This window comes from Condylura cristata, unplaced genomic scaffold (genome assembly GCF_000260355.1).
Source record: "Condylura cristata isolate star-nosed mole 26May11 unplaced genomic scaffold, ConCri1.0 scaffold00023, whole genome shotgun sequence".
NCBI lineage: Eukaryota > Metazoa > Chordata > Mammalia > Eulipotyphla > Talpidae > Condylura > Condylura cristata.
Window position 1 is genome coordinate 4,393,527 of NW_004567124.1, and position 11,992 is coordinate 4,405,518.

Genomic DNA, 11,992 nt, shown 5'->3' on the forward strand with positions numbered 1-11,992 from the left:
GACGCAGACAGGGATGGAGAGGGGGCAGGTGGGCACTGGAGGGAAATGTTGCCCACTGTCAGAGTTTCACTTCCATCAGCACTGGTGGTCTGAGGGCTTCTCTGAAGCCCCAGTGTCACTCCCTCTGGTGGACCAGAGGTGAGACAGAGAGGAGGTTTTGCTGTGCCTTAAGGGACCATCCAGGCTGAGATGACATTCACCCCAGGCTCAAAGAAGATGAGTCCCCAGGGCCCAGGACTTTTCATCCCTCCTGTTCAGGAAGAAGTGACACTCACTCTAGAGATAGGTGTTGATGTGAGGCATATTCATGTCTTGCGGCTGCATAACTAACCATCACAGAGGGGGTGGCGGAAATGTATTCTCTCATCGCCCTAGAGACAGGCATCCAAAATCCAGGCTTAGTGAGGCTGTGCTCCGGGTGAAACCTCCCTTGCCTCTCCCAGCTGCCTTGCCTCCAAGCCTCTTTGGCTTGACAGCACTGCTCCAAGCTCCGCCTGGGTCTGCACATCGCCTTCTCTCTGTGTATCTCCTTTGTGTGCCTCTTACAAGGACACCTGTCACGGGATTAGGCCCACCTAGATAACCAGGATGGTCTCATCTTAAGGTCCTTACTTACAACTGCAAAGGCCGTTTTCCAAATGAGATCGCAAAGCCATAGCTGGACAGCTGTCCCTGGCCTCTCTTTAGCCTCACTAGTTGCCTGCCCACCCCTTCCTCCCCCCAAGCAAATGCTTAGTGACTCAGGGGAGGGGACAGCCATGAGTACTAAGGATCAAGCCTCATCGCAGGTCATCACCTGAAAGTCTATCTAATACAGTGAGGAATGAGGCCTCTAGGCCCTGTGCCAGTAGTGACAGGTGGCCAAGAGTCCATGGGCCCAAAACCATCATTTCTTTGCCTGCATGACCCTCCCCATATTAAACAAACTCATATTTATCAAGACTCAGCTCAAGCATCCCTGCTGGGGTGATGTCTGCCCTGCCCCCTCTTCCAGGGACTGCCTCCATCCCATCTGTTGCAGGTCTTGTGGTTTTCATCACCATCTCTTGACAGTTTGGCAATGGCCTGGAGTAGGTCATAGGCCCTGTGAGTTTACACTGAAACCCAGCACCGCCACCCCACAGAGACAAAGGTCGAATCCCAGGTCTGCCTGTGGCCATTATCACTCGATGGGCTCCCTCCCGTGGCCCACTCCACTGTCCCCCAACACCGCCCACTCCCACCCTCTGCCAGCCCAGCAGGGCCCCTTCCACAGCATCTTCACTTGTCTCCCTTTCCCTCCAGGCTGGTGGTGGGCGCTCCACTGGAAACCAACGGCCATCAGAAGACAGGAGACGTGTACAAGTGCCCGGTGACCCACGGGAACTGCACCAAGCTCAACCTGGGTAACTCGGGCCCCAGTCTCTCCACAGAGAGGCCAGCAGCTGGCCAGGGCAGGCAGATGCGAAAGCACATCCGGTCGGCTGTCCTGTGAGGCAACCCAGCTCCTAGCACCACCTTCATGTCACAGATGAGGAAGCTGAGGCCGGAAAGGAAAGTGACTTTCCCACAGCCACATACCTTGTCAGGGGCCAACCCGGATTCAAAGCCAGTGTTTTTTCTGACTCATCCACTGCCCCTCCACATAGGGTTTTCTGTCCACAGGAAAAAATTTCCTGTCTTCTTCTGATTTTGAAATAATCACATGGAGAGCTGACATCCACATAGCTTATGTAACCTTCAGCACATGCCAGGCACTGGTTTATGCATTTTTAGGTACTTTGACTCACTTAATCTCCACAACAACCATATGAGACTTAACCATTTAGCAAAAGAAGGGATGACCACATAGAGGTGAGGGGGCCTGCCCGGAGCCAGCTTGTGTGTTGCTGCTCCAGGATCCCACCCCCGGCGGCCCCTCAATGCTGCCTTTCTGAACCACAGGCTGGATTCCTTGTCGAGGAGCTTTCAGGTGCAGGGGAGATGTTGTGAGCAGCCTCCAGGCCTTCCATGACGTTGCCCAGCCCGCTTCTGGGGAGCACACACTCGTCTTCTAAAGCACTTGGTCCTAAAGATCAGTCAGTGGCCAGACCACCACTGTGTTGTCAGAAGGAAGTAAAAGTTCCACTTGGGCTGAAAAGTCATGACTCCAGGCCTTGCCTTAGAGCACCAGCCTGCTCCAACGCCAGGACTCCCCTCCCCCAGAGTAGTGAGATGGGGTGAGCAAGGGCCAGGTGGGGGGAGATGGCAGAGCTTCAAGAGATAAGCAGATGGATGAAAAGGCCCACATCAAAGAGAAAGCCCAGAGAACCCAGATCCCCGGGGCACAACTGTCCTGCCACGTGATGCCAGACGCTCCTGCCATCCGCATCTGTGTTAGCCCTACAAGTGGGAAATTCAAACCCCAGCGCAGCCAGAACCTTGACTTCAATGAGGGAACAGTCCGGGAGGGGCCTGGCTGGTGGTTCATGAGTCCTATGGTCCTCACTGGCCTGCTAGCAAATTCTTCCAAGCTGGTAGTCTCCTTCGCTGTGTGTCCAGGGACACACACATGCTCTCTCTACACCTCAGCTGGCTCACTGGTATTGTGAGGGGCACTCAGAGCCACTCCACTATGCCCCTAACCTTTAAAAAGCAGCTGGTACATTCCAAGAGCGTACTAGTTAGTGGGGCTGCGGCAGGGAACAAGAAGCCAGGGCTTGCGAAGAGAGGACAGAGCCGGCTGACAAATGAGAAACCACCTCAGGTGGGGTAACCGCTATGCAAAAAACCAGGGTGCTGAGTGAGAGAAACCAGTGTGAAGGGGGTTGGCACTGGGAAGTGTGGTGAGAAAAGGTGGGGAGAGAGGTTTTGCCTTAGCACGGTGGTCAGGGAAGTTCATTCTGACTGGATGACTTTTAAGCAAAGGTCTGCTGGAGACAGGTGATGCCAGAACATATGGGCAAAGGAGGGGCAGGTGCAAAGGCCCTGAGGTGGGAATGAACTTCTGTCAGGGCACAGAAAAAACAGCCCTGCCGTGAGGGCAGAAGGCAGGGAGGAAGAGGAGGGCTGCTTGCATCTCGGAGAACGTTCCTGGTGCAGGTGGGGGAGCAGGCACATGAACTGGTCCTTGAGTTTCTTCTCTTGCTCTGGATTCCATGCGGACCCCTTTTCCCTCCAATGAGGAGCCCCTGCTAGCAGTGAGACCTGAAACTATCAGAGCCTGGAAACGTTCCCAGACTGAGGCATAAGCTGTGCAGCAAAGCGAGGCTTGCCGGGAAGCACTGTACTTAAGCAGTGTTTCTTTCCCTCCTACTGAGGCGAAGACAGGCAGGAAGCCCCCCCAGCAGCTCATCCCCAAGGTGGAAAACGCAGGGCTGGAACCTGAGACCTTTCCAGGCACAAGCCCCCAGAGGGAATGTTCCTTCCTCTCTCCAGGGGAGGCTGAGAGTGAGTTTCAGGCATCCAGGCTGCCATCTACCACTCACTGGGCTTTCTTTCCAACAGCTGTGTGAGGTCAGGGCACAATGACCAGAGATGGAGGACAGAATGTGGGCCTGGAAGGCAGCCCCGTATGTGTGAGGAGGGATCCTCACCCAAACACATGGAGAAAAGTGTCCATCTCTCCTGGTAACAGAGAGACCACCATCGATGGCCCCAATCCTCCCAAGCCAGGAAACATAGGAACTACAGTCACTAAGGCAAGGGAGACAGGGAGGTAAGAGGTGAAGTGAGGGGTGTACCCTTAGAAAGAGGGAGCCCAGAGTTCTCTAAGTTCTGAAGGGCAGAAGTTACAGTGCTCATAGTTCCTCTCCAGAGTCCTCGCTACCACCACACTGCCACCACAAAGGAGAACTCAGGATGTAACCAGGTTCGAGTTCTGGTTCTGTCATTTACCAGTGACTGACCTTATAGAAGTCAGCAGCCCTCTCCACACTTCGACTTCTCATCTCTGAAATGGAAATGGTGGCTCTTGGGTCTCCCAGGACTGACAGGGTGCTTATAGCAGGGCGCTTATGGACGGTACTTTGCAAAGACAAGGCACCATAGAAACACCAGGGTTATTTGTAGCATATTCTCTCTGAGTTGCCTGGACAGACAAAATAGAAAACAATCTCTGTCACTGGTAACATAGCCAAGAGGGGCTGGATTTCAAAAGGAGGCTTACTACACACTGAGGGAAAAACAACAAACACAGCTGCCTCAGCCCCGGCCCACGAAGCAGGCAGGCGTCTGAAGTTCTGGCCTCTGGTCAGCCCAGCCCAGGCCTGCTGGCCTGTGCCCCGAACGGCCCGCTCCCCCCCCCCAAACCCCCAACACCAAAGCAGGCTGGCTCCTCACACTTCTGGTGCCACAAAGCTAAATGCTAAGTATTGTTGGTTGAGGCTTCCCAAGTCCTCAAAAATCACAGCAGGTAAGTATGGGCTCTGGGTTAATGCAAGGCCCAACTTTCTTCCCCCTAAACACACAGTCCCAACGATGTGCCCATTCACCTGTGCACGTACAAACACACACACCACAACACACTTCTGGGGAACTCAGGCTCACATCCTGCCCTTCAGTGACCTGACAGGATGACCTAGTAAAACCTTAACCAGAGCAATTCTATTTAACAGTTCTAATGTATCACAGCCCACTCCTTGCAGCTAGCCACAGAATGACATTCCGGGGTGAGACCTGACACCTCTAGAAGGCTCTTGTCGAGTACTGTTTGCTCCCTGGGAATCAGTTGTCACAAGTCAGCTTAGCTTATCAAATAAATGACCGAGTCCTCCCACACTGGCTTTTGGGAAACCTGTGCAGGACCTCTGCACCGAGGAAGTCGGTCTGGGTGTGGTGAAACACTGGTGTCCCTCAGGATGCCGGGAGGAGGAAAAGCTCCCGACAGCAGGAGCCTCTCTGAGACCCGGTTTCCTCATTTCAGAGGGAGTGGTGAGGAAGCAGTGAGACCAGGTCTCGGCAAGACCTAAGTAAAACAGTGTGCAGACGAGCCAGGGGTCCAGAGGGGCAGGGAGAATCGGGGAGGATGCTGCCTGGCACTGACCTGCCACAGGCACCTCGGTGGCCAGCGGCGACCGCAGGCTCTGGCCAGCGGCCACGGGAGGAGCTGCAGGCTGAGCTTCGCCTTCCCGCCCCAGGAAGGGTCACGCTGTCCAACGTGTCCGAGCGGAAGGACAACATGCGCCTGGGCCTGAGCCTGGCCACCAACCCGAAGGACAACAGCTTCCTGGTAAGCATCACTCACCCACCTCCCCTCCCAGCCCGCTACCCCTCTCCTACCCCTCCCCCTTTTGGGGAGAGGGTGAGGCCAGTGGACCAGGCCTCACACATGTGCCACCAGCTGCCGCCTATGCCATTCCGCAAACCGTGTCCTCCACTTTCAGGGCACAGTAGAGGCAGGACAAAGGATAAACCCCTTTTGTCCAGTGCCTGCCTGCTCCTTTCCACCATGGTTGAGTGAGAACTGTGAGTCTGAGCAATGCTGGGGCTTCAACACAGAATCCTCCTGGGACCGATAGTTCCCAGAAACAACTGTGAGAGAGTTTAGAGGAAAGATGCCCCCAAAACCTCACTGGCCATCTTAAACAGGGCCTGGTCAATCCTGCTTCTTGTCTAGAAGTTTGTTTCTGTTGACAGAGGAGACATGTGGGGTGTGGGGTACCAGGCACCTGAGCAAAGAGACTGGGGTGCTCGGTGACTTGAGAACAGAGTGGCTCGGCTTGGGGAGTCGTGAGATACTTGGACTAGTGGTTAGGACACAGCCCTTCATCATCCCCAGCCAAGGGCAAAACACGACCCTGTTCATAGACACACCTGTCAGGGGCCTTTCTTCCTACTTCTTTGCTCTCTGAGGCGCCTTGTCACATGTCTGCTAACATGATTTCACCTAGTTCAATAAACTGGGATGGAAGTCCAAGAGGGATCATGTAATATACCCTCTGGGGCCTCAGTTGGATAGGTTAAGTTTATAAGTGACAACTTTTGGTAGTTAATTTATTCATATATTCATCCATTCATGCTTCAGCCCATCCTTAAGCAATTATCCATCCCACCATTCAACTGCCTATCCATTCGTTTCTGTATCCAACCATCTATCTGTCTATATATCGATCCTTCCTCTTATCCTCTTATCCTTCCATCTAATCACTCATCCTTTCTTACATCCATCCATCATTCATCCATCCATCCTTCATCCATCCATCCATGATCCATCTAGCTACCACAACTCATCCATCATTCATCCATCCATCAGCCATAATCCAACATCCATCTATCATTTTTCTGTGTACCTATCCATCCATCATGTATCCATTCATCATCCATCAATCCACCATTTAGCTACCATCCACTCATCATCCATCATCTAGCCTTCTCTCTATATATCCAGCTATCAATCATCTGTCCCCTCATTCTTTATTCTCTTATTTCCAAAAATAATTGAAAGTACCTTCAACAAGAGATACAGATAAAGAAAAAGCTTTTCAATGTGGGTTAAAGGGAAAATAGAACTAATTAAAGAAAGGGAATGGAAGTGGCATGATTACTCCTCCAAATCAAATTAAATTACAGCCGAAATTCATTCCTGGATTTCCTGGCTTCATGGGGGGGGTGAGGGAGGGAAAGGTCATTTCTTTTTCAATGACTGACCCTGTCTCTGAGAAGAATTCATCATTCTGTGTTTACATGGGAAACTGACACCAATGTTTCTGGTAACAAATTTCTGAGAATGAGAAAAAACATTTTCTTCCCTTGTAAGAGCCCTGGGCTGTTATTGGTCCCCAGTTCTGGCTATTTCCCAGCAAGGACCTTCAGGCGACCTTTGCAAACAGAAGCTGCTCTAGTGACCTAAAAGGTCTACTCCAATGGCGGAAAAGACCCAGATGCTGTGTAGTGAATGGGTGTGTGGGGAAGGTGAAGAAGAGTCACAGCTTTAAATAAGTAGTAAGAATGGGACACTCAAAAATACAATAAAGGACTCAAAGATTCATTTTCTTCAGCCCAACTGTAAAGAAGGGAACAGGTATTCCTTCAGCAAGAGAGTTACCAACATTCAGCTAGAGAATATCTGACTTGGATCATGGAGGTTGGGGCTGAGCCAAAGACTATTGGCCTTGACCTCCCGGAGGCCCCACTAAGGACCTACTGTGCTTCACAGGCCTGCAGCCCCCTCTGGTCTCACGAGTGTGGGAGTTCCTACTATACCACAGGGATGTGCTCCAGAGTCAACTCCAACTTCAGGTTCTCCAAGACCGTGGCCCCTGCGCTCCAAAGTAAGTGGCTTCAAATCTGGACTCAGGCCAAGCGGCAGGCCACAGGAGCCCTGAGCTCTGACTGTGGCTAGCCTGTGGCCACAATGCAGCCTTGACCTGTAACTGCTCTGACTCTCTGGATAGCCTGGGATGATCACTTCACCTCTCTGGACCTCTGTGGCCCCCTTTGCCCCACAGAGTGATGGTGGGGGGCCAAATAAGCCAGTGTTATAAAGACAGCCCAGGGAGCCAGGGAGGTTCACTGTGAACCCACCCTGAGCTACGAGAGATTGCTAGGTGACACTGTCCAGCAGGGAGGTTCACTGCATAGCTCACTTTGGCTCAGTGACTGTTGCCCTCTGATGTTATGCAACGGCCCTATGGTGGAGGGTCAGGGTGAACAGAAATGCCCCTGGTAATAGTCCCATTGAACTGGTGTTCCTGGACATCAGGAAGCTCTATCCAGCTTACTCAGAGCTCATGGAACACAACCCCCCCCCTCACCCCACTCCTGCCCCAGCTGCCAAGAAAGTCTGGGGAATAATGCTCAGACCCCATCTCCTGCAAGCCCAGACTGCTTGGCTCTGAGCCTCACTATTTCCTCTGGGCTAAATCCCATCACCCAAGCAGCTGCTGCCAGTTTATTGAGGGTGCTGGGATTAGCACCTCTGGCAAGCCAGCAGTTTCCTGCAAACAAGACCCAGCCGTGGAGATGGAAAAATGGTGCTTGGAGAAGGGAGGGGGACCCCTCAGTCCAGCAGGGCTGGAAAGTGGCCTGCCAGTCTGATGAGGAGCTGTTGGTTCTAGTCACAAAAAAGACAGTGCTGGCGGCAAGGGCTGGGGCAGGAGGCAGAGGTCACTTGAGCCTCCATAAGGGAACATCACCACCCCAAGAGCAAGGGCTGACATCTTCAGCCTCCCAGAACTTCTCAGGATGGGGATACCCTCACCTGGCCTAACAGCGGCAGTGTTGTGGGAGTTTGTCAGGCAGACCCCAGGCTGCCCCTCTTCCATGTGGAGGTTCTAATTCAGGAGGCAGAGGGCGAGCCCAGAGTGTGTGTGATGTGGTGTCTCCAGCCTTATTTAGGAACCACACATCTAAAATAAAGTTCTTCCCGAGGTATCTTCCTAAAAGGGAAACTCTGATATTGTTTTTAAAAAAATCTCAGCCATAGTAATGCATAAAACTGGCTTCCAGATAATAGAGAACTGGTCTACCACCCAATCAAAAACACCTCCTAATCTATCGGGGTCACCTCCATGACCCCCCCCTAACACACTCACTCTGTGTTCAGCTGACTTGGGTGAGCATAAAGCTATCAAGTGCCGCAGCCTGTAATGTCAGGCTGTGCAGCTGGACACAATTGTCTGCACCACTTGTCCTAAAGCAGGAGTAACCAAGCATCCAAGTCACTTACATGCCGCTGAAATGCTCTATCAGGACCTCCCTGGTGGCACAAGGGGTTAAAGCACAACACTATGAAGTGATCCACAGCCACTGAGGCACAGTTTGATCCCTGGCCCTGGAGGTGACCCACAGGCACAGCAGACCTCTCCTGACCCGCCTGCAACTCCCCTCAGCAGTGTACTGGTCAGCCTGCCTGTTCTGCTCCCCACTCTGTCTCTGGTGAACCCTCTCACCCCTTGCACCTCTGGCTTGTACCCCATTCTTATATGCATAAATAAATAAAACTTTAAAAATAAATTAATTAAATTAAATGCTCTACCAAACACAAGCCTGCAACAGGCACCTGGGCCCAGGGCCTCACCTTCCCCTCATGATGCAGGGCTTCCTGAGATGTCTGACACACCTAAGGCTCCTGCCTATTGCTGTAAAATGGATTTTATAACTGTGTGAAAATTCGCCTATAAAAATGAACAGAGGCCCAATAGTCCAATATACTATAATGGAATATAATATAATACAAACCATATCATATCATATTTCAAAGTAACCCCCAGCTGCTCACAAAGAGAAACTTTTTACATTTGTTATGGTTCCAGCGTTTCTGTCATTATTTGTTTTAGTTTGGTATCAATGTTACAAGAATATAGAGAAACGGTGTAGAAATAAAGAGAGCAGAGATAAAGGAGCAAAACCTTGACCTGATGAGGTCATTGTCACAGTCATAAAATGGTTAGAAGACAGAAAATCGGATCGTCTCGGACATCAAGCCTCACCTCGTCCCTTCCCTACCACGCGCCTCCAGTAGGCACCTGCCTCTCTCGGAGAAAAGAAAACAGTGCGGAGAGGTTAAGTGACTTGCCCAAGTTTAAAGTTAGGATTCCAACATTCTGCTGCCAGGTTGCCCCACAGTACCCTCCTGAAAAGCAAAACCTATTCACTTGAGCCAAAAGTGGTAAATGCCAGCCTGCCCGGTACAGTAATGAGCTGCCCATTGAGGCAAGATGGCTGCCTCAGAAGCAGTGACTGGCAGATGAAGTCAGTCCCTGAGGGAGAGCAGCAGGAGTCAGGCCTAATTTAACTCTGATTCACACAGCTGGCCAGGGTGGTGGAGCAGAGCCAGGATCGGCTGAGCTCGTCGGTCATGCTGCCCCAGTAAATGTGCAGCCCAAGCCCAGCTCCCCACCACGGGAACCACGCACACATCACTTACACACGTAACAGGGTCCTTTTTCTGGTGTCCTTTGGACAGTCATCTGGAGACTGACACTGGCTTCTAGGGTAGCCATGACCGTGTCCCCACTTCGCAGGGTGCCAGACCTACATGGACATCATCATCGTCCTGGACGGCTCCAACAGCATCTACCCCTGGGTGGAGGTTCAGCACTTCCTCATCAACATCCTCAAGAAGTTTTACATCGGCCCTGGGCAGATTCAGGTGAGTGTCTCTGAGACTCTTTTCCTCTTCTGAACAGGGCTCCCAAGCCAAGGTTGATACTCACTGGGGGATGGGGGAGCATCTTTGCTTAGAATAAGGTGTGGATGAAAGCCAGTCCAGGACAGCCAAGACACCACATCTACTGGTGGATCAATTTGGGGGAGGCCTCCCATCAGAGGTAGACACACCAAGTGAGAAAGATACTGGGCCCTCCCTAGTGGCACAAAGGGCTAGGACGCAGCACTGCAAGCTGGCAGCAGCTGCTTCAGTTCCATCCCTGGCCTCGGAGGTGACCACATGGCACAGCAGACCTCTCCTGACCCGCCCGCTGCTCCCCTCAGCAGTGTACTTCGTCAATCTGCCTGTTCTGCTCCCCACTCTGTCCCTGGTGAATCCTCTCACCCTCCGCATCTCTGGCTTGTACCCCAGTTCTGTATGCACAAATAAATAAAACTTAAAAAAAAAAAGAAAAGAAAAGAAAGATTTTTGACCTGCTAGAGAGTAGAAGGAAGGCAAGGAAGACTGATAATCCCACTGAGTAAGGAAAGGTTCATTGATTTTAGAACATCACTGCCAGCTTGTATTTGAAACACCACCTGGCTAAAGAGGGGTTCTACATATTCTATATTCGTTTGGTCCTCAGTGAGGACCAAGGGCTGAAAGTTACCAGGAGACAGATTTCAAGTCAATCTAAAAAATTATTTTATAATAATTAAAGATTTTAGAAGAGCATCTTTTTATTTATTTATTTATTTACACATACAGAACTGGGGTACAAACCAGAGGTGCAGGGATGGTGAGAGGCTTCACCAGAGACAGAGTGGGGAGCAGGACAGGCAGATCCACAAAGTACACTGCTGAGGGGAGCAGCAGGCAGGTCAGGAGAGGTCTGCCGTGCCATGTGGGTCAGCTCCGGGGTCGGGGATTAAACTCGCACTGAAGCGGCTGTGACTAGCTTGCAGTGCTGTGTCCTAGCCCGTTCTGCCACTAGGGAGGGCCTGGAAGAGCATCTTCTAAGCAAAGGTGGTAAAAAGCTCAGCATCAGAAATGCTGACTTTCAATTAAACTCCACAAGCCTATCCAATGCTTAACTTTTTATCATTCTACTCCTACTATAGGTCTATAAGGGTTTTTGTTTATTTTAAAGCTACCAATGTTGATATTTTATCAACCTTGAGATGAAAGAAGCTCTTCTCTCCCATGATTTAGGGAACCTTTATCCCAGAGCTTGGTGAGCGTTGGCCCTCCACCCAGGCTCTTCCTAATATTTTAGACTTCAGTTCCAGGCTCAACTTTTGTCATTTCAAAAGAAAAACTTAATCTGTCGCAACTTTTCTTAAATCACTGTCTCCTCTCTCAACATGTGGGAGGTTCCTACTTGTCTCCCCAAGCCATCCATTCATTCCCAGAATGTTCCAGAACCTGCTTCCCTGAAGTTTGGTTACTGTCCCTGGGGAAGAGCTTAGCACTCCTCCCTCCTGAACAGTCACAGACAGGGATATCTCAGGGAGCCTCCCCAAATGTCTGAGTGTTGGGGCATAAGCTGCTCTGTTAGCCTCTCCCCTAACTTGCAGGTTGGAGTCGTTCAGTACGGAGAAGACGTGGTCCATGAATTCCACCTCAATGACTACAGGTCTGTAAAAGATGTTGTGGAAGCAGCCAGCCACATTGAGCAGAGAGGAGGGACAGAAACCCGAACTGCATTTGGCATCGAATTTGCTCGGTAAAAAAAATTAAATTTTAGATACTATTTTACTGCGCATCATCATGTAACAAACTGCTGCAGAATTTAATACGTTGAGACAATCGTTTATGAATGCCTCAAAATTCTGGGCACTGGCTGGGCTCAGCTGCTCAGGTCTCTTGGGTCTTCTCATGTGGTTGAAGTCCATTGTCAGTGGCTGACACCAGAAGTTTCCACTGGACTGGCATCCCAAATGG

General features: G+C 51.1%; 1 protein-coding gene across 1 annotated transcript in view; it reads left to right on the forward strand.

Moving 5' to 3' along the window:
* Positions 1-11,992, forward strand: part of ITGA11 (integrin, alpha 11) — an 84,488-nt gene that overhangs the window by 23,388 nt on the left and 49,108 nt on the right. Inside the window, exons 2-6 of the mRNA XM_012728519.1 lie at positions 1,285-1,385; positions 5,097-5,188; positions 7,115-7,229; positions 9,924-10,051; positions 11,626-11,774. Of these exons, the coding sequence (XP_012583973.1) occupies positions 1,285-1,385; positions 5,097-5,188; positions 7,115-7,229; positions 9,924-10,051; positions 11,626-11,774 (585 nt within the window). The remainder of the gene's footprint in view (positions 1-1,284; positions 1,386-5,096; positions 5,189-7,114; positions 7,230-9,923; positions 10,052-11,625; positions 11,775-11,992) is intronic.